General features: G+C 34.3%; 1 protein-coding gene across 2 annotated transcripts; it reads right to left on the bottom strand.

The window, feature by feature from the left end:
• Positions 1-1,061: 1,061 nt before the first annotated feature.
• LOC147404895 (uncharacterized) lies at positions 1,062-8,612 on the bottom strand. Of its 2 annotated transcripts, XM_086440982.1 has the most exons (7): positions 8,333-8,612; positions 4,856-5,246; positions 4,689-4,757; positions 4,502-4,585; positions 4,297-4,401; positions 2,192-4,222; positions 1,062-1,520 (listed from the first exon to the last, which is right to left on the bottom strand). In XM_086440982.1, exons 2-6 carry the CDS (start codon positions 5,230-5,232, stop codon positions 2,197-2,199), a joined length of 2,661 nt encoding a protein of 886 aa, XP_086297108.1. In that variant the 5' UTR covers positions 5,233-5,246; positions 8,333-8,612; the 3' UTR covers positions 1,062-1,520; positions 2,192-2,196. The 2 variants fall into 2 exon arrangements, with proteins under 2 accessions (XP_086297108.1, XP_086297107.1); XM_086440981.1 differs by lacking the exon at positions 8,333-8,612 and having other exon boundaries at positions 4,856-5,283.
• Positions 8,613-23,794: the final 15,182 nt, after the last annotated feature.

Consider the following 23,794-nt stretch of genomic DNA (forward strand, 5'->3'; position numbering starts at 1 on the left):
TAAAAATAATTTTGCCAAATTAAACATAATATTTAATGTGACACGGATGTCAAGTCAAGTCATTATATCTTATTTTTTATATTATTCATGTATTGAATAAAATAAGGTTTTACAATAAACGAGCCTAAGATTCTATAAATAGGATGGTGTTTTTACCTTAAAAAAAAATACAAACGCCTTTGGAGTTGTTTTTACAAAGGAATATGAGTTCTAACATGGCAAATATGCAATCGAATGAGGTTGATGAGCTCAAACTTGATTATTACGAGCCTTAGATGTACACAAAACTTATCGAATCAACCGATAAAAACGAGAAGGGTAGGAAAAATGCGTTCTGGCAAGATTTACTCGACGATGGTAAGAAACTAAGATGTATGATGAGAAGTCTATGCATATTTATTCCGAAAAGGATAGGAGAGTATATGAGCAGGGACAACCCAAACAACTACAAAAGTGCCGTTAATATGATGTATGATGAAAATAGACGGATGTTTATCCGAAAAAATAGACAACAAATTCTAGGATCTGATTATGCGGAACATCCAAATGTGAACTTTGATTTCATAGATGAGGTATTAGAGAGTAACAATATTCGCTCTCCATATTATATGGAGAACGACATTAATCAAGATAGTAGTCCCTAGTATGTTTGTAGGAGGATGTATGAGCGTGATATAAATGTGGATGTTTTGCTATTTATGTGTTAAAGAATAGAATCAGAATGTTTTTGTTTTAATAAAAATGGTTGAGTACTTTTCAATTATTTTTCACTAACACGACCCAACTATTGAAATAGGAGATGAAGTTTATTAATATAACCCACTTCAACTGTTGTAATTACGTATTATTTTTTCTTGTTAATAAAGTGATAGTGACAATGCAAACCTATAACTCAAATTTAAAATCATGTCAATTTCATTATGAAAGATACGTGACAATGTCATAGCAATAAAAGAATGGAGAGAGGGACACAAATTACTCTTTAGATAATGTAATATGATTTATAGAGATAAAGATTTATTCTAGTAACTCAAGAATTGTGTAAAACAGAAGGTGGTCGTATCATCATTTAAAAAAAATTCTATAAATTACCTTCTATAGAGGCATCTCATTGAATATTATTTAACTTTTTGGGAGGGTAAAACATCTACTTATATCATTCACAACCATTTTAAACAAAAAGGAATTGTCATTGCTCAATTACAATTTTAAAGGTTTGTTCCTAATAACATCACATTACAAAAAAACCTAACAACATAACTGCTAGTAAAACCATACTAATACCAACCAAAACACAAGACATCCCACAAGCCTCCAACTTCTCATTTTTCTTTTGATTCAGACAAGCACCACGAACTTGATCATTAAGAAAGTGTTTCTCAGCATCTTCTAAGGTCTTAAATGACTTATAACATGCTCCGGGATAACGATCGACATACCTATGACACTCTTCCCAAGTAGAGTATATTCCAGGCTTACGTCCAATAAACACGACATAGTATTTAGCCATCCAAATATACCTGCACAATAATGTTCAAAATTTAAGCCATCAAAATATACATAAACATAGTAATAAGGTCATGTTTGCAAAACGCGTGCAAGTGATTCTTCATACTATAACACAATGATGGACCATCATAATACAATTGATTGTTTAAACATATTTATAATTTTACAAAATAAATCAAAATCATATGCCTAAGTGATTATTTACACATGTTCATTGACCAAAAAACATATAAATTTGTTTAAACATGTTCATTGACCGAAAACAAATAGATGTTCAGCCATTTATAAATTCTTAAATATTTGATCCTATGGACAATTGAATACAATGAATAAATAAAATGTTAGAAAGATCTTGTTGAGATTGAATTCATAAAAAACAACTAATTTTATCATAATGATTCATATGGACACCTCAAGTAAAATAAAAAGATCATTATTTCTCAAAAATATCTCTTTCTACATTTCATCCTATGGACACTTGAATATAATTATTCTGATATAATGTCAAAAAGATCTTTTTAACATTATATCAGAATGTCTTCTATACAATGTTAGAAGGATCCTTTTGACATTATATTAGGATGTCTTTTATATAATGTCAGAAGGATCCTCTTTACACTATATCATAATGTAATATGATTGTACAAAAATATTCATAACTATTTTTCGAGTAGAAGCCAACCTCAATTATGAAGTAGGAGGGTAGACACATCTCCTACGATTGTGGCCACGACGTCCACAATTTCCACATCGATAATATAAATGTTTCTCGGACTGACTTTTGAATCTATTTTTCTTTGGCCTACCGGGCTGCATTACAACATCTGGAGGGGATACGATCACATCATCACATCTAACAATCCATTGACTTTCATCAACTGTGGGATTGATGGAATCCTTGTATGTTTCTCGGTATCGATCAACTGTGAACCAATCCTCTGAGAAATCATACGGTGACATTTTACTATGTTTGATGGCAGAAATGGCATGAAGGCATGGGAGACCAAGCTGGTCATAACGACGACATGTGCAACTCAGCTTTCCAAGATCGACAACATGTCTATTTTTAAGTACACCAACCTCGTAAATATGCGTTCCAGTTTGACGAACATCCACATAATTTGATGGAATATCAAATCTCTTAATTTCACGCAGAGCAAAAGGAGTCAACTGATCTTTGAATAGTTTGCATTCTTCAGACCGCTCAAAGAAATAATTAGACAACTTAGTATGTGTTGCATGAACAAGAGCTGTAATCGGAAGTTCCCTTTCTAACTTTAGAACCTTGTTCATACATTCAGATATGTTCGTCGTCATCATGCGATATCGTTTGGCAGGAAAGTAAGCTCTAGTCCATTTTTTCTGATCGATGGCACTTAACCATTTGTAATATTTGGGTTGAGTGTCGCGCAACTCAAGCATCTCACGTTCAAATGCTGAAATGCTATATATCTTTCCCATCATCCAGATCTTCTGTTTGGCAACGTTGTCCTTGAACTCACGTACAAAGTTATCACATAGGTGTCTTAAACAAAACCCATGGATGACGTTGGGAAATACAAGAGGGACACTCTCCAGAATGCCTGGGTGACGATCAGATATCAATACGAATCGACTTTCAATTCCAATAACTTTATCTCCGAGGATTCGAAAAAACCATGACCAAGAATCGGTATTTTCACTCTCGACGACCGCAAAGGCTATTGGGAAGACCTTGTTATTACCATCTAACCCAGTTGCAATTAAGAGTTGGCCACGGTATTTACCTTTTAGGTGGGCTGCATCAACTGATATAATACCTCTTATGTTATTTCTGTAACTCTTAATACAAGCACCAAAACTCCAAAAAAATCTCGCAAACCTATCTTCCTCTCTACATACAAGTACAGTGACAGCATCAGGATCAACACGCATTAACTCTGCACAATATGATGGTAATATACGATATGACTCGTCCCATGAACCAACCAATTCCGATATAGCAAACTCTTTTGCCCTCCACGCCTTACGATACGAAATTGTAGCACCAAAGTGTTTTTGAATATACGTGATAATTTGGCCAGGTGTCATATTAGGATGTTCCTTCAAAGTCGCCTTCACTCGAACTGCAATCCAACGACTACTGGCTTGCCTATGGTCACGACCACGTGTTGGTAATGCACACGTATGATTGGAGATTAACTTCTTTATTTCAAAAGTTGGAACCCCGCGGAGTTTAGTAGCATGAATGCGCCAAGGACAACTTTGGCTAGCACACTTGGCTGAGATTGCTGTGTGACAAGTCCTTATGGGTTCAATTTGGAAGTTTGACAACATGGCACATTCTTTCAAAGCTACTTGAAATAAATTTTTTGAACCATACGTATTTCCAATTTTTAATTCCATCCTTCCTCTAGAACGATTTTCAAGAGAAAACTCAATAAATTCATCCTCAAAATATGGGCTATCGTATCCTTCATCATAAGCTTTTTCCCACATATTATCAGATTCAACACCATCAGATCCTTTATCAGAATCTAATCCCATGTCTACGTTGCAACAAAACGCCTCTCTTGCGTCGGAACTACTGCATGAACTATTTTCTGAGACTTTCTTTTCGGATGAATTACGCGACTCAAAGAATTTACTTTTTTCTCTACGAGAGCAAACACCCTCATCCATATCAACATCCCCACCATCAAACAGACAATTCATTGTAGAAGGAAAATTGTACCTAAACATAGATGTGCCAAATTTAGAAATATTTCTAAGAGGATTAATTGAAGAAAGTAATACGAGTAGACATACATAGGGGTTGAACATCCTGAAATATCGACGCATAGGTCTGGATTGGAGGGATCTGAATCTGGAACATTTCGATGCGCAGGTGGATAAATTGAACTCCCAACTTTACTGTAGACAAAACAATATGAATCAAAAATTCATGAAAAGTTTATATATGATTTTTTAAGGTTCGAATCGCCCTAGCGTATGCCTAGTTTCATATACTAACCTAATAGGTGATGAATCTGGAATTTGTCCACTATCATTGCATCCCTTGGTTGGATTTGTTGAAATATGATCATCTTCAACATTCCTTTGTAAATGGGATTGAAAAAATAATTAGAGATGAATCGCATCGATATAACTTAGACTGCAACAAGTTCTTAATTTAAAATAAAATTAAAGAAATAACAAACCTAGTTGCACATCTTTCTATTTTCAACAACTTCGAAGGGATCACAATCGGCTCTAACATTTTTTCCCTTCTGCATGTGTAAAATCGTAAATCATTCGTATCAACCACAAATAAAATAAAACAAATAATTTTTTCCTATAATAGATACGAGTTTATGATGTCTCATACCTATTTTCAAACATATTCTGTGTATGCATAAGGTTAGTATCATTTTCCATTTCAACAAACCGTCGAGATTTCGTGATGAAAATGTATATGGTTTGGGAATCTTCCGGTACTCCAAAGAACATCTCTTTAACGTCTGCATCATTTTCTATATCTATCTCGACGAATGGAGGGCTAATTCTATACAAATATTTTAACTTCAAATTTATCTCATATCGACTACATGCGGTGACTTCATACATCATGTCGGTAAATATTTTAAATGAAATATCACGTCCAACATACTTATTCTTGCATTTACCACTATACTTAAACCCGCCAAATGGGTCTACAATCTCTCCATCATAAAAGCATATCAACGAAATCTTCCTTTTATCCATTTATTAGATTCTCCCTGCATATGATATTTTCATACTAAGAGTGAGATTATTTATGACCAAATGGAAATCTAAAAAAATATATACAAAAAATGGTACATATTCTATCATACCTTTAAGACACAATACATCAAACACATTAAATGCAACACGATAATCAAGTTCTAAGACACTAACAATTGTTGTTCTAACTCATGAGAAAAATATCATCTTACAATTTAAAATTCTACTAAATTTCAATAAAACTAAATAATGAAAAAAATATCATTACATTTCTTTAAACATTAAAAATCTAATAGATCATAACTATTTTACTCAATGTCAAAAGGCTTCTTTTGACATTAGATCAGAACTATTTTAATCAATGTCAGAAGGAGTCTTCTGACATTAGATCAGAACTATTTTATCAATGTCAGAAGGATCCTTCTGACATTGGATCAGAACTATTTTACTCAATGTCAAAAAGCTCCTTTTAACATTAGATCAGAACTATTTTAATCAATGTCAGAAGGAGCCTTCTGACATTAGATCAGAACTACTTTAATAAATGTCAGAAGGAGCCTTCTGACATTAGATCAGAACTATTTTAGTCAATGTCAGAAGGATCCTTCTGACATTAGATCATAACTATTTTAATCAATGTCGTAAGACTAGTATAAATGAAAAAATCGACATTTCATAAATAAATGCATTGAAGAAAAATTTAGCAACACCTTTTATTGGTTACATGCTGAAAATTTGAGGTAGACTTTACATGTTAGGTGTACATTAGAAGACATCATTCAAAGGTTTTTCATTGTCTTCCTATGTCACCATTTTTGGTGCGTGATATACTTGTATGACAAAATACATGTATCTTAATAAATCAATGAAACATAAAACTAATTTATACATATTTCAGAAATCAGAAAATTACTATCTTACATGCATATAAGTATATTACACAAATTTGGTGGGTAGGATTTATCCTAGTAATGTGTAATCATACGTCCATATCATGGGATGTTATATAATAAAAAAGATCATGTACGGCCATACACAACTGGATCTCATATCTTGGTTGCAAATTTAACATATCATATATGGACACACAACTGAATCACATATTAAACAATGCAAGTGCTGCCCAAAATAATAATAAATTAACAAAATCTAGAGTTATAGAGAACAAAAACAGAGCAGTTACAATAATAAAGGCCGGAAGCCTTACCTTGGAGCACCATCCACAAGACTATCACGAACACTACGGTAACTCTGTTGAGTATTTAAAGGTGCATTCTTATAGGCCCCACCGATGGTGAGGAGATGGGCATAAATCCACACTATTGCCACTGAGCAATTTGTCCGCAAATCGATTAAATATATGACACTTTGAGTGTAAAACATGAGGAATGTACTGCAATTAAGCATTTTAAGGATGTTTGCACGGGTTTACAAGTAAGAAACCACTACTACTATTTCTGTCTGAGCATAAGACTTGGATAATACTCACTTCCAAATAGATTATGAATTTGTGCCAACACCCATACAACACTCAAGCATTGACCTCAAAAGTTTTATGCTCAAGCTCAGCTTAAGTCAGTCGTATTTCCTTCTACTCACAAGCTTGGTGGGGTTAATTTTGGAAGGTTGAAGCAATAAGTGAAGCTTCAAAGTTACACTACGAAGTGTCCAATTTCATTGTGAATGTTTATTTCTTCCTGTCGAAAGGGGATTTGGAATTTGAAATCTTGAGCCCTGACGTACAGATTTTTATTAAAACTAATAATATCCTGACTTCAACTTGGACAGAGGTAAGAGAAACAGAGTAAATGTGTGGCAACAACAATGAATGCCAAATTTACATCAAAAAGGGGAATCATATCGACAAAAACCCAATAGCAATGTCCATCCCTAACAATATTAAGAACAAGATACCTAATCTCGCTAAAAATATCAGGATGGTGATCCAAACATAGATCAACAAACCTGATCTGCGACAGGAATTGTAAGAAATGGGAACCTAAGGAAACCCTCCCCTTTTTAGAAGAAGAACTACTTTCCCTAAAAAGGTATCTTAACTTAAAGCTAAAATTCATTTGTAATAATCAACCATCTTCACATATATTATGACCATTATATTTTCCTAGGCAAATATTTGAATTGGGATCGAACTCAAAATGAAAGACTAGGATACAATTCATAGTTCATACGCTTGGTATCATTTTTCATTTCAACAAGGCGTCGAGATTTCGTTATGAAAATGTATATGGTTTGGGAATCTTCCGGTACTCCAAAGAACATCTCTTTAACGTCTGCATCGTTTTCTATATCTATCTCAACGAATGGATGGCTAATAAAAGTATATTAACGAAATCTTCCTTTTATCCATTCATTAGATTCTCCTTGCATATGGTATTTTCATATTAAGAGTGAGATTAGTTGTGACAAAATGAAAAATCTATAAAAATACTAGGAAATAATGGTGCACATTCTATCGAACATTTAAGAAGCAATACATCGAACACATTAAATGCAACACGATAATCAAGTTCTAAGACACTAATAATTGTAGTTCTAACTCATGAGAAAAATATCATCTTATAATTTAAAATTCTATAAAATTTTTATAAAACTAAATAATGAAAAAATTATCATTGCATTTCTTTAAACATTAAAAATCTAATACAACTCTAGAAAATCAACATTAAACATGAAACTCTAACAAATCCAAATCAATCCAAAAAATTAGTCATTTAATGATAAAATTTACATCAATCCTAAATAGTCTAAAAATTCAAATACTAATTGTACCTAATCAAATTTACAATCTCGGGTTCGAATACCCCAAAACACATACACAAACAATTTCAATTCAAATTTCTCACGATCTTCACAACAGAGAGAGATAAATCGAAACTATTCTCATGATCTCCACAACAGTGAGAGATAGATCGAAACTATTCTCATGATTTCCACAACAATGAGAGACAAAGACGGAGAAACTTGCAAGTTTCTCACGTTCTAACAACGGAAAGAGATAGAGAGAGAGAGAGGGAAACTTGCTATATTTTCTAAATCTATCCAACGGAGAGCGAGAGAGAGAGAGAGAGAGAGGTCATACCTTTTCGTCTTCGATTTCTTGTTGCACTTGTTCGAAGGAAACCCTTTCAACTGTAATTTCAGAAATTTTTATCAAAAGAGACGAGGACAAAATGGTATTTTCAGTAAACATTAACAAAAGGGCATTTTCGGAATAAAAAAGTAATGGATTACTGTTTTTACCGTTTTGGTAAAATAAATTAATTCCGAAAACGGTAAATTTACCGTTTTCGGAATTAATTGCTACAGTGTACCGTTTTGGTAAATAATTGAAAAGTTGTGCATGTTTTGGTAAATCTGCCTAGAAAAATCCTTTAAAATACATAAAACAACAAACTAAAACTAAAACTAAATAAACTCACTAATTTTCACAAAATTCAATAAAATTATGAAAATGCCCCTCATTGGATTCACAATCATTTCACGTCAAAAATGCATAAGTAACACAAATCAATTTTCTCATTGAATTTTTTACAAAAAATTGATTTCAAAACATTTCAAAACGTCAAAAAAGAACCTATCAATGCAAAAGTCCTCTTTGAGGATAAAATGATAATTTTCCAACCTTAAAATTCAAAAAATTGAAACTAATAATGAAAACATTAATTAACGTAAAGTGAAATCTTAATAAATTAAATAAAATCAATTAATTAAGCCCACTGACCAAATTTTAAGTTGTGGTCCATTTACTTAAATGTGGTCCACATGATATTTAATAAAGAGCTTTTTATTGGGGGTTCTCCAAAATATAAACAATTCTCATTCTATCAAAGTCAAAAAATTAAAAATTGAAAATTTAAATAAAACTTATCTAAAATATTATTTTAATATAAATAACTTAACATATTAGTTAAAGATATACCTTATCTCTAAGAGATCTAATTCAAATCCTAATCTTCACCTCTTTAAAAAAGAGCCCCCACCACTTAATTTCTTAAATCAAAAGAAATCTTAGAAAAGAAAGGTAAAAAACTCTTTCAATACTTCTCAAAATTTAAATCTGAAGTTCCAAGTCCATACCTAACCCTCAAGCATTGATTTTCAATCTAAAAAAATCCTGAAAAGTCAATAAAACATCTAGATATAAGAAAAGAAATTCTCATCTCGAATGTCGGAGGTAGGTCTATCAAGAGAGATAAAACAAGAAGATTCACACAAGGAACGTACTCATCTAGTTTTTAAGGGAATCGATCGTTGCAATCTTTAAGTTAAAAAAAGGGTAATCTTTCATTTATTTCAGATCTTGGTTATTTTGTAATGTAAATTTTGAGAAAAGTAGAAATCGACGCTCATCAGGCAAGATTGGTGTCTAACACCTTCCAGTCTAATAATTTGATCTCGTACTCATAATCGTTTTGTAGTTTAGTATTTCTTATCCTTTAGAATCATGTTTTGGTTCCTAGACCGTAAAATTTGGTCTCAACTCCTCAAAAAATAAAAATGGATCTACATCTACGAATCGAAAGCATTTTCAGTAGCGACTCCACTGGGGACAATTTTTTGAGGATCAAATTTGAAAATTTTAAATATTAGTGCATTGCAAGATCGGCTTAGTATTTTTTTTATTGATTGGTTTTATAATTTTTTGAGCACTTTATTTTTATTTTGTATTGTCTAATATCCTAAATAATTCAAGTTAAAGAAAAATAATGAGATGATGATAGAATGGTGGTTGTTAGGATGATAAAAAAACGTATATTAAAAATGAAAAATACAAGAAAAACTGTTGCAGAAGGGAGTCGTGCTCAACTTAATGAGAATTAGAGCGTTGTCGTCGTAGAAACTGGTGAAGAAGGATAAATAAAAAAAATAATAAACAAAGATAAGATTGTATGTGGGTGTGATACAAAGAAGATAGCAGTGAGTGTGGGTTCTGTGAGTCACATATGCTAAAAAGAAATAAATCTGATCTTATTCTCTTCTCTCGTAAACATAGAAGAAGTAGAGAAGGTAAGGGCTTATTTTCCAATTTTGCCTGTCTTAATCAAACTACAAGACAGAGAGAGAGAGAAGAAGAAGAAGAAGAAGAAGCAGCTATACATATTGGGAAAGCTAAGAAATGGTTGTACTGGTCAATAGATCGAAGCTCTAACTCATTAGGCTCTCAAGATTGTGCTCACCAAGAGAGATTTGATCAAGTGCAATTTTGTCATGCCAAAAGAAGTAGTAGATGAAAATGGAAGTTGGCATACACGTGCAATAGCTACTTTGATCGACAACACGGGCATTAACGACAGTGGCTTCTGTAGGGAGTATCTATATATCCGTTGATTTCAACATTTCCTACTTTTCAACGGCTAAGAGTGACGAAGAATCGAGATTGTAGATAAGGTATTGGAACAGAACGGGATGCTAGCTTCACTAATAGTAGAAGTTAGAAGGTAGAGATGATTGCTTTAGGAAAGTAATGGATGTCATCAACCATGATTAAAAAGAGAAAACCATTAAGTAAGCTTTGAATCAAATTAAATGGATTTTTATATCATTTTTAGATTATTTTTCTTGTTTGATTGTCGATTTTCTATCAAATTGTGGTTTAATAATATCGGTAACGAAACAATGGGGATCATTCCATGATTTTCCTTCACATGGCCAACCTTTGATTTCTTTGTCTTGAGATGCTCGTCAACCCGATGAGGGATCTCTCTCTCTCTCTCAGGTGAAGCATGCAAAGACAGTTTCTTGGAGGCTCGCCTGGTTCAAAGGTCCAAATCAATGGTGGACCAAAAGATGAGCATCTCGATGAGGTAGAAAAGAAGAGAAAAGATGGAGGAATTGTGGAAGACAAAAAGGAAATCAAATAATAGAAGCTCTACAATCGATTGATTTCTTTTATTCTTTTATTTCTTTAATGTAAGAATTGATGTGAAATCCGTTGAGGCCAATACGTCATAGAATTCTAATTTGCTTTATTGGTTTTGGTTGTATTATTTTAATGGTGATTGAAGATTAATACATTTGATAATTTTTCATTAAAAAAAAGTCTTTTTGTTTTATTTGATAAAATATAATTTAGTTAAAAAAAAACATCCTTTATTTTGTTCAATTTAATATATATATTTATAAAATTGGGTTGGATTTCAAAATTCAACCACTGGGAAAATTTTGGTTAAGTCAACTCAGTTGAACTCGTGTTATATCACGTAACGTGCTACTTGTACTTGATACATGCGGCTTGTTCTTAACATAGTTTTTCTTTGCTTTGTGTGATTTTGACATAATATATATTTCTATGATAGCCCAATTTTGAATAATGAGTCGAGTTGACTCATTTGGATTTATTGGTTTCATACCATTTATTGCTTATTCTCATACATTTCATTGATACTTCACGATGATGCTTCATGTGATATTTTTCATGTTATATGATGTTGAATGCTATAAGACGAGTTAACTCAATGAATCCACATTTTAATAAGTCATGTGCTAGATTAGGATGCATGGTTTCTTTTTGATACCTGATTGATGTGATTGTATCCCTTGGATATCTTGATTGATTGAACTATTAAGTTTAACATGTTGATTGTTTGATTCTAATTAATTGCTTGGTTTTGATCGATTGATTGATTTTAATTTCTTCTGATTAGCATGATATGATTTTTTGACAATCTTCTAATGCTTGCATTCACAATGATTGTGGCCCATTGATGATCTGATCTGGCCCATGGGCCTATTTATTTGAAAAATGCCTCGTGCGCACTAAACCCTATTTGCACACGCCATTAGCACATTTGATTTATAATACATTGCACACTTGTATGTCCCTTATAAGCAATGTGGTACTAGTGTGTGGCCCGATTTCCTTGTGAGATACGTCATCATTTATGAAAATCATAAGTCTAGTCATATACCTCTATGGTATATAAAACTGGGGCATTCATACCATTCGATAAGGTGACCTTGAAAGGTATATCGATGCATTCACACTAGTGACCTGAGCCTTTTCCTTTGTTCTATCGTAAGCCGTAAAGTCACATGTCCTGATTGCCAACGTAATACTAGTACGTGGTCGGTCTGGTTGTGGGACACTAAACCATTTATGAAAGCTACAATCCTAAATTCGTACCTATACGGTATATCAAATCAAACCACCATGTACCATCTGATTGAGTATGCTCGAGAGGTATATAGATCCATTTGGGCAAGGGTGTCTAGATAAATTGCATTGCATGTAATAAACCTAGAGTTTAGAAACCTTTCTATAAGTCACAACCCTAACTTATCATGGGTGTTCCTAGGTTACTCCATTCAATCCAACAAAAAGGTAAGTGGGTGGACCGGTCTACATTACTCAAATTGAACTCGCAATATCGGTCCAACCCAATAAAATCAACTTTATTGATAAACTATACAAATCCATTATGCCGAACCTAATTCACATCAAACTAATCGATTGGCCTAACTGAAAATGGATTTTATTGAATTACACCAAATCAGTTAGATCGACTAGTTCTAAGTCATAAACCACTCAGTTCCTCCCAATGGATCGAAATAGTTCATAACTAATCAATTGCCCCATTTAGAATAAGCATTTTTATCAACTTTTATAAAATCAATTGGACCAGTTGATTACAAGCAAAGACAGGGGTAGTTTAACCCATTAGGTCAGATCGGTTTGAATAAAACCAACTTGATTGGACGTGTGGATTCATTCATGAAGCCAATTAAATCAACGAGTTCCCATTATCTCGTTTTAATTGATTTGATCAAATAAATTAGACTAGCCACCTCACTTTGCCCCATTCCAGTGTGGGTCATTCTATTAATTTCTCATTTTGGTAAACTCGATAATGATAAATGATGCATTCAGATTCAATAACGAAGGAAATATTTTATTTGGTCGAAATTTCTTTAAGACATTCTACGTCTGTGATGCCCCGCCGAACGCTAACACAAATCCCTACGTCAGATCTCGAGGTACTAGGTGGCACCTCGAAATTTCGACATGGTCTCCTCTGTTTATGCTAGCATTCCAAGGCGTTCAACCTGCACCTGATAAATGACATACAATCCTGCATATACATACGTAATATAATAACTAGCGGAAGCTTATACACGTCTAATATCGTACGATAGATCAGAGTGCGGAAGAAGAAGTTTATACACACAATTATACAGGAATTCCTCACTCTAACAAAATTCCTAACGCTCAAAATCAAAATCTATATAATATTCTCAGACAAATCAACACCACTAGGGGTAATAACCCCAATACTCACCAGGTAACGGACTCTGGTCGTCTATCTGACCTACCAGATAGTTCTCACTCGTGTTCTACACCTGCTTCGCCATGCTCCGGATCTGAAACTAAAAAATGGAGAAGGAAAGGATGAGTAACAATGGTTACCCAGTAAGGAAGCAACAATTTCTGTCAATAACCTCTTCTAACATGAACGAATAAACATACTGAATCATTTTAAAATAAACAAAGTTTTTTTTTTTTACAGAAGAAAATTACGATTAATTGGTACATATAGCCAGGGATGAACAACTAAACATTTTAAAACTCACATTACATCGATCATCATTACTCACTATAACATTCTCTTTTTATACAAATCTAATTGATCAAATGGAAATATTAAACATGCATTTCATTTTATATATCAAAATAAGCAACAGATACATAATACACAATGGTGGAGTATTGGAATTAGAGAGTTGGGATTCACGACTGGATTGCTCCCAGTCGGGACATGATGTTACAATTCTTCTATGGCTTTTAGTTCCTGATTTTGTGGCTGGTCGCTGTTTACCACACTTGGTTGACCATTTATCCGGCTCAGGCTGGCCGTTTGACGTGACCGTAAGCAATGGGTCTCTTTTCGATGTGTCAGAACGTTCGACTACTATAGATTGTTAGTGATCACTGACTAATCATCTTCGTCTATGCCTATCAGGCGTGTATGTGATTCCCAAATATACAAACCATTCGTATACGACCACCTTTACATTACAAGTTCACTGGTAAAGATAGAGAGGAATAAACCCGGATTCCAGTTGTGACTCCACTCTCATACGCGTCCCATACCACGTATGAGCTTGGTGGTCCCTACCGTACATCCCAGGATAGTACACCACTCCGGATGATATGACGTACTATCCCTTCAGGCATTCACAAACTCTTTAACAGCTCACAAAATAGTTACATATATATATTATTTTCATTTAAAAACAAAAGAAAAATTAACAATACAAGGTTGAGAATAGATATCCAATTTCCTACCATGCAAGTGTGGCCACCCGGCCTAAAATAAATAACAAAACAGAAACGTAAACAGCGCCTCGCGCTAACAGAAAGGAAATAAACATGCAACCAATAATATTATCGCTGGATATCTGTTCACCAACCTGCACACAACACAACAACGTAAAATGCAGACATCACCCCTCGGGTGTGACTCTGACATTTTACCGTTTCATACCCTTTTTCCCTTTTTTCGATTTTTACAGTTTTCAATCTCTTCAATAAAACATCCATTTTTTGATATTTATCAACTCAATATGAGTTCATAGAATATTAAATCACATTTTCCAACTGAAGAATTTATTTCTATCAATAATATTGAAAAAAATATAAATTTCATATCAAAATAAGGTCCGAGCAATGCATAAGACCCAATTTATGGAAATAACCCGTTAAAATACCATACCCACGTATAATTTGTTAAAAATACAATTAAACATATCAAACATGCAATTTCTGGCGTGAATTTTTAAATAACAAAAGAATTCTATATTTCGGAAATACATCCAAATTTTTCCAATAAAATCCTAAATGCAATTTTCACAATTTACGATTACTAATAGAAATTGAGAGTTTCTTACAATCTTTAGGCGAAATGATCAAAGCGTGTGCGCAAAAATCGAGGCGATTGGCACGGAATTTGAGACGGACCGAACTTCGAAGCGGTTGATTTTCAAAATCGGCCAGGTGGTTAGGAAGATCTTGATGTGCTCGTCTCTTCTCCCTTCTACGGTGAAAAGCGGTTTGACCCCGAAACGGATGAAATCCGAGGTCGAAGTTACAAAATTTTTGCATATACGTACGACTGATTTTCGACGATACAAGGTGAAAAAGACAAGAAAACGGAAGGAATTTGGTTGGGTTATGTAGAGAATGAGGCTGCGGACGTTTCTCCTTTCTGTGTCGGAAGACGATTTGACCCTGAAACGGACGAAATCCGAGGTCAAAATTTCGAAGATTCCGTATCCAAATACGGCTGATTTTTGACGATATTGGATGAAATAGAAAGTGAAATGAAGAAAGGTTGGGTGGGTTTTGTAGATGTCGAGGCTGCGGATCTTTTTCTCTTCTACGGCGATCGTCGAAAGTGGACGGTTTGCGAGAGATCTGAAGTGGAAAAATCGGAGGAAAAACAACTTTTTTTTCGTATATGTTTCGGTTGACGCGTTGGGGAAGATGAGTCATATAAAAAAAATTAAATTTTATTTATATAAAAGTTGGGACAAAATCGGTATTTCGCCTATTGTTTTGATCGATGATAACTTGATCATCCGGACTTCAAAACTGACAAATGAATACTCTATTTCGTCTAATTTTTCGTTCCGGATCTAATGGTGTAGTCAATTTCTACAAATTTTGTCTCTAACAGAAATTTACATTTTTAGCCTGAGGTGACCCCTAAAGTTGATGTCGTTTTCGTTTTTGACGATAATTCGACTTCCTGATCTCCAAAAATGATAAATAAATAGTCCATGTTGAATAATTTTTCGTTATGAACCCAATGGTATAATCAAATTTTAAAAATTATTGCTCTAACAAAAAGTCACTGTTTAAGCTTGGTCCGACCCGATAATCGAGGATTTTGCAACTTTTATATTCAGACTCGCATTTGAGCGTGTTTACAGGCTAAACTATATTTTTTGATCATTTTGAATCCAATGGTGAGGTCAAATTCCATTAAAAATGATTAAAAACATTCTAAAATTTTACCCCTAAGTCCCACTTTCAAGATTTTCTTAAATTTCCACTATTTATTTTTCCTCGAGATACAAATCAGAAATTCGGGGTTTTACATTCTCCCCCCCTTAATAAAAATTTCGTCCTCGAAATTAAAATCATACCTTATCGAGCTTTGTCGCGATTCCACTAATACGACATGTATTATAAGCAACACCTATTTTCGATTACCATCTATTCTTAGTCCCAAATCAATCTCATTTATAATTCATAGACTTATGTCTCTCATATTCCATCAACCCAACACATTCATAAATTAATCACTTTAATTCAAACTCATACTCCAACCAATCCATTATTTTTATAACCCTAAGATAACAATCAATTCACCTTATATCACTTCCTTGCTAATATCTATCAACAACAATTCCTTCAAATCTTCTCTGTTCTTTATATTTACTTCTCTCACCAGTTACACCGTCTATTATGTTTTACTCATATTTACCCCGATTATTACTCCTCATTGCATAGACTTACCGCAAACACATTACTACTATTTGCACACCATTTAATACTCCTTAATAAAATAATATACAACCTTTACACTTATTATATCCCTACTATAATACAAATATCTACTAACACTAGATTCACAAACTGCATTAAAATCTCTATTCCCAATACTCCAATATCTTTACATTCAATGTAGTATTCTATTTCTGCTTACTGTGACATCTCCTCATAATTTTCATAATTTAAAATCTTAATCAAGAAGGTAAATCTTACATCAATTAAATTGTTTCGCAACTAACCACGTGTAAAGGGCCTGACAAATACTTCTTCAACATGGACACATAGAACATCCGGTGAACTTGCTCAAAATCTGTTCAACTACTTTAAACGATCCCATAAGCTGCAACTCACACGCTTTCTTTCTCTACTCCCAAAATTACAGTATTGACCAGTTACTGTTTAAATATTATTGTAATATCAATTAATCCTTATTCATGTAACTTTATATTTTGCCTAAATTATACATATTTCCACTTATCATCCAATATTGACAGTACCACAATTAACTTTTACAAATCTAACAACTATCTCTCATGACTTTCAGTTCATAAGTAATATTGCTATCTTACCTTCTTCATCTATTTCTCACAGTTCTATTAAGTCACCATTAATGCAACCTTGTCACAAAATCATTCCTTCTCGCATTTTACATTGACTTACCTTGCTTTCAAAACTATCTTTTCTATCTAACTATTTCCTATTATAATTCTAATCATTTTAACGCTATTTTTTTAACTTATCCAATTGCCAAATCCAATATGTTCCACTATTCATAAATCTACCCCTTACCTTTTCTAATGAAATTCATCATTCACATGTCGAGTTTACCTCCAAATACTCATTCATTTTGATCACTTACCAAATTTCAGTTTTAGATTGCACACCTATACTCTGTAGGTTCTTATATAATCTTTCTAACCAATAAATATTTGTAGCCTTTATGTATACAAACCCAACACCATATTATTACCATGTTATAGATGTACTCATCCCCACAACACATATTTCCCCGTGTAATGTTCTTTTCTATCCTATTCTACTGTGCATATCTCGTCAGCATTCTTTGTCTCCTAGTACTCAACAACCTTTTGTCAATCATAGTCTTCTCGTGGCATAGACAGTTTTATTACTCGGCCTATCTCGAAAATTTCTAACTTTCGTAAGTGTGCATAATCTTATCAGCAGCATATGATCTAAACGAAACAACATTGAATAGAAGTCTAGTTTCCTAACATCATAATTAGAAATCGTACCTTCCAAAATTTCGTCAGAGACAGGTACTTTCTCCTGGGTCACAACCCTTACTCACGACTGTGATAGAGGGCACTCTCTCCTAATATGTCCCACCTGACCACATGCATAGCATGTCAACGATCCTGTCTTCGTAGATCTCTGTGAAGCGGGCAGTTGGTGGATTGGGGTCTGTAGGCTCTGAACCTGTCTTGTTGGTTCCTTTGGCCCTATTGGCATCATTGGAGTCTCAATTATTATATGGCTAGGTGATGAAGAAACCCTATAACTCGATAGTGGAGTAGGAGCTCGGTACTGCGGATATACGGGTTCAGAGGCACTCGGTCTTGAATACACTGGTCTCTTGGCTGGATCTGATCTGGAAGGAAGAGAGGTCTGGGATTGACTAATATGTCCCTGAGATATCTGTAATTCCATTCCTTCTCGCTTTCGACCGCTAATTCGGTCTGATTACGGTGGCATAAGTTTTTCATCAATCTTATTAAAATCCAGTAGCCTTATTGTTCCTTGAGTTGGCCCATCTAACATTTTTCTTAGCCACGGATCTTTAATCGGTTGACGTCGACCAGGAACATTGCTCCCCTCTATGTCCTAATTTACCACATTCGTAACATGCCACTACTCTTTCTTTTGATTAATTTAATATTATATGTTGTTGTTTCTTATAAAACTCTTCCATCTCTTGAGCAGATATTTCTATAGTCTCGCTTCTTATGCATGGTTGTTTTCCTCGTGACTTTGCTAGTTTCGTAATTGTTTGCCTCTTATTAGATTCTAACTGTCTTTCTTCAAATAGGTTCTGAGGCGATGATTGCAATATCCCTACTTCTTCTCGCAGTCCTCCCTGTGTTGGGATGTTTACTCTCAAATCCTTTTGGGATTTATTCTTAAGATGATGGTCGAACTTTTCTTACATCCTCTCTAATGTTTTTGTCAGTTGACCCACCATAATCATTTGAGCCTCAAACATCTCAGATTGTCTCATTTCCATACGAGCCTGCCTTTGGGATAATTCCGAAACTGCTTCTAGCAACTGTTCTAACTTGGTGAGTTTACTCGACCCAACTAGGTCTTCCCCACCAGTTTGACTCCTTGTCACAGGTACAGTTGCACCAATATTTCCTTGCATCTTTTCTAACCTGTAAGTTCAGAAATCTTTACTTTATTAGAAGCAAGGCACTTCTTCGAACCACACCAACATCATTCTCATAGAAGCATAACTACTAGCATAATAAGGAATCTAGTAATGAATACCATTTTCATTACTAACAGAATGAACCTAGAATCCAATCCTAGGCTTACTAAGCTCTATAGACTTCTAGACACAGAAAAACTCGTAATTCCAATACGGAACTACTAATGAGCTCGGATACCGAATTCCTAGTGACACTCTATGATTATCGCTCTAATATTTGTGGAATCAACTAACTCTTCAAAACATAGCAGATCAGTATCCCATACGGATCTAATACTATGCTCTGATACCATCTGTGACGCCCCGCCGAACGCTAACACAAATCCCCACGTCAGATCTCGACGTACTAGGTGGCACCTCGAAATTTCGGCATGGTCTCCTCTGTTTATGCTAGCATTCCAAGGCGTTCAACCTGCACCTGATAAATGACATACAATCCTGCATATACATGCGTAATATAATAACTAGCGGAAGCTTATACACGTCTAATATCGTACGATAGATCAGAGTGCGGAAGAAGAAGTTTATACATACAATTATACAGGAATTCCTCACTCTAACAAAATTCCTAACGCTCAAAATCAAAATCTATATAATATTCTCAGACAAATCGACACCACTAGGGGTAATAACCCCAATACTCACCAGGTAACGGACTCTGGTCGTCTATCTGACCTACCAGATAGTTCTCACTCGTGTTCTACACCTGCTTCGCCATGCTCCGGATCTGAAACTAAAAAATGGAGAAGGAAAGGATGAGTAACAATGGTTACCTAGTAAGGAAGCAACAATTTCTGTCAATAACCTCTTCTAACATGAACGAATAAACATACTGAATCATTTTAAAATAAACAAAGTTTTTTTTTTTTTACAGAAGAAAATTACGATTAACTGGTACATATAGCCAGGGATGAACAACTAAACATTTTAAAACTCACATTACATCGATCATCATTACTCACTATAACATTCTCTTTTTATACAAATCTAATTGATCAAATGGAAATATTAAACATGCATTTCATTTTATATATCAAAATAAGCAACAGATACATAATACACAATGGTGGAGTATTGGAATTAGAGAGTTGGGATTCACGACTGGATTACTCCCAGTCGGGACATGATGTTACAATTCTTCTATGGCTTTTAGTTCCTGATTTTGTGGCTGGTCGCTGTTTACCACGCTTGGTTGACCATTTATCCGGCTCAGGCTGGCCGTTTGACGTGACCGTAAGCAATGGGTCTCTTTTCGATGTGTCAGAACGTTCGACTACTATAGATTGTTAGTGATCACTGACTAATCATCTTCGTCTATGCCTATCAGGCGTGTATGTGATTCCCAAATATACAAACCATTCGTATACGACCACCTTTACATTACAAGTTCACTGGTAAAGATATAGAGGAATAAACCCGGATTCCAGTTGTGACTCCACTCTCATACGCGTCCCATACCACGTATGAGCTAGGTGGTCCCTACCGTACATCCCAGGATAGTACACCACTCCGGATGATATGACGTACTATCCCTTCAGGCATTCACAAACTCTTTAACAGCTCACAAAATAGTTACATATATATATTATTTTCATTTAAAAACAAAAGAAAAATTAACAATACAAGGTTGAGAATAGATATCCAGTTTCCTACCATGCAAGTGTGGCCACCCGGCCTAAAATAAATAACAAAACAGAAACGTAAACAGCGCCTCGCGCTAACAGAAAGGAAATAAACATGCAACCAATAATATTATCGCTGGATATCTGTTCACCAACCTGCACACAACACAACAACGTAAAATGCAGACATCACCCTTCGGGTGTGACTCTGACATTTTACCGTTTCATACCCTTTTTCCCTTTTTTCGATTTTTATAATTTTCAATCTCTTCAATAAAACATCCATTTTCTGATATTCATCAACTCAATATGAGTTCATTGAATATTAAATCACATTTTCCAACTGAAGAATTTATTTCTATCAATAATATTGAAAAAAATATAAATTTCATATCAAAACAGGGTCCTAGCAATGCATAAGACCCAATTTATGGAAATAACCCGTTAAAATACCATACCCACGTATAATTTGTTAAAAATACAATTAAACATATCAAACATGCAATTTCTGGCGTGAATTTTTAAATAACAAAAGAATTCTATATTTCGGAAATACATCCAAATTTTTCCAATAAAATCCTAAATGCAATTTTCACAATCTACGATTACTAATAGAAATTGAGAGTTTCTTACAATCTTCAGGCGAAATGATCAAAGCGTGTGCGCAAAAATCGAGGCGATTGGCACGGAATTTGAGACGGACCGAACTTCGAAGCGGTTGATTTTCAAAACCGGCCAGGTGGTTAGGAAGATCTTGATGTGCTCGTCTCTTCTCCCTTCTACGGTGAAAAGCGGTTTGACCCTGAAACGGATGAAATCCGAGGTCGAAGTTACAAAATTTTTGCATATACGTACGACTGATTTTCGACGATACAGGGTGAAAAAGACAAGAAAACGGAAGGAATTTGGTTGGGTTATGTAGAGAATGAGGCTGCGGACGTTTCTCCTTTCTGTGTCGGAAGACGATTTGACCCTGAAACGGACGAAATCCGAGGTCAAAATTTCGAAGATTCCGTATCCAAATACGACTGATTTTTGATGATATTGGATGAAATAAAAAGTGAAATGAAGAAAGGTTGGGTGGGTTTCGTAGATGTCGAGGCTGCGGATCTTTTTCTCTTTTGCGGCGATCGTCGAAAGTGGACGGTTTGCGAGAGATCTGAAGTGGAAAAATCGGAGGAAAAACAATTTTTTTTTTGTATATGTTTCGGCTGACGCGTTGGGGAAGATGAGTCATATAAAAAAAATTAAATTTTATTTATATAAAAGTTGGGACGAAATCGGTATTTCGCCTATTGTTTTGATCGATGATAACTTGATCATCCGGACTCCAAAACTGACAAATGAATACTCTATTTCGCCTAATTTTTCGTTCCGGATCTAATGGTGTAGTCAATTTCTACAAATTTTGTCTCTAACAGAAATTTACATTTTTAGCCTGAGGTGACCCCTAAAGTTGATGTCGTTTTCGTTTTTGACGATAATTCGACTTCCTGATCTCCAAAAATGATAAATAAATAGTCCATGTTGAATAATTTTTCATTATGAACCCAATGGTATAATCAAATTTTAAAAATTATTGCTCTAACAAAAAGTCACTGTTTTAGCCTGGTCCGACCCGATAATCGAGGATTTTGCAACTTTTATATTCAGACTCGCATTTGAGCGTGTTTACAGGCTAAACTATATTTTTTGATCATTTTGAATCCAATGGTGAGGTCAAATTCCATTAAAAATGATCAGAAACATTCTAAAATTTTACCCCTAAGTCCCACTTTCAAGATTTTCTTAAATTTTCACTATTTATTTTTCCTCGAGATACAAATCAGAAATTCGGGGTTTTACAACGTCATCCTATTTTGTATTGAGTCTCTAATACATCTCTACTTAAGTCATTATCTCAAGTCATCTAATTGGTTGTTTAACACAATCTTCATTGTTTGGTCAAACCCTTTACTCTTACTGATCGTGATCTTTAATTTTTTTTTAAATGATCATTAGTCTTCAACACAGCTAATCTACGTCAAATCATACAAGATTTTGTGAACCAGATAAATCATGCTTACCAATGCCATCCAGTGGTAGCATGTCAAGACAACAAAGACAGACATGAAGGGGATTTAACGATTGAAATCGATCCTTCGAAAAAATATGAACTACTAAGCATGCTCAAGTATGATGGAACTTCTTTCCCAAGAACTCACCTATGCACGTATGTCAGGGACATGCATTTTCAAGGGTTGAAAGATGGATAAATGACACAATTATTTTGCACCACTCTTAAATGACCCACTCTTGCCTTCACACCTTGGAAGAAATCATGAAAGAGTTTATGAAGTAGTTTAGTCCGAAGGTCGTAAACTAAACTCCAACACAATCGACAATTAATTTTGTTAAGCGACCCAAACTTAAAAGAAAGTTTGACAATCTCAGGATGACCTTGAGTATTGCCTTAAAGATGTTGACAAAGAAATGACTAATCTCACTATTGTAGCCTAAATCAATACCTAATGCCCTTCAAAATAGTCACAAAAGTCACCAGTTCTACGAGTTTCAACAGATTATAGGAATTACACCAACAAATGCATATCTTTCTGCTATGATATTTAGGATCTCATCAACAAAGGGAAAGAGTCTTCTGGGTAAAACACCATCTAGTTATCCTTGTCTTTTATTTTATTTCTCATCTCGTCGTGTCCAACATGTCTAATTAGTTTTCAAGTTATGTTAGGTTTCAAAGAGTAGTTTTGTTTGCAAGAGTCCTTGTTCTAGTTTAATAATGGAATCCTTTTATTCCAATGAAATAAAAAAGTCTTTTGGTTATCATGTGCGCAATAAATTTTCAAAATCTAAAGATGAATTTGATCAAAAATTGAAATTCAGGATAATATTTGAGAAGTGCAAATCAAAACTGCCCAA

This window comes from Akebia trifoliata, chromosome 4 (assembly GCF_017979445.1).
Source record: "Akebia trifoliata isolate Shusen 1 chromosome 4, ASM1797944v1, whole genome shotgun sequence".
NCBI classification, from domain to species: domain Eukaryota; kingdom Viridiplantae; phylum Streptophyta; class Magnoliopsida; order Ranunculales; family Lardizabalaceae; genus Akebia; species Akebia trifoliata.

What these genes read in the sequence shown, in the direction of transcription:
- LOC147404895 (XM_086440982.1), bottom strand. Translation starts at nt 5,232, where the DNA reads ATGGATAAAAGGAAGATTTCGTTGATATGCTTTTATGATGGAGAGATT. An exon ending in CCAGATTCATCACCTATTAG is followed by an intron (nt 4,402 to 4,501) that starts GTTAGTATATGA and finishes TTTTGTCTACAG; the next exon opens with TAAAGTTGGGAGTTCAATTT. An exon ending in TCAGGATGTTCAACCCCTAT is followed by an intron (nt 4,223 to 4,296) that starts GTATGTCTACTC and finishes ATCTATGTTTAG; the next exon opens with GTACAATTTTCCTTCTACAA.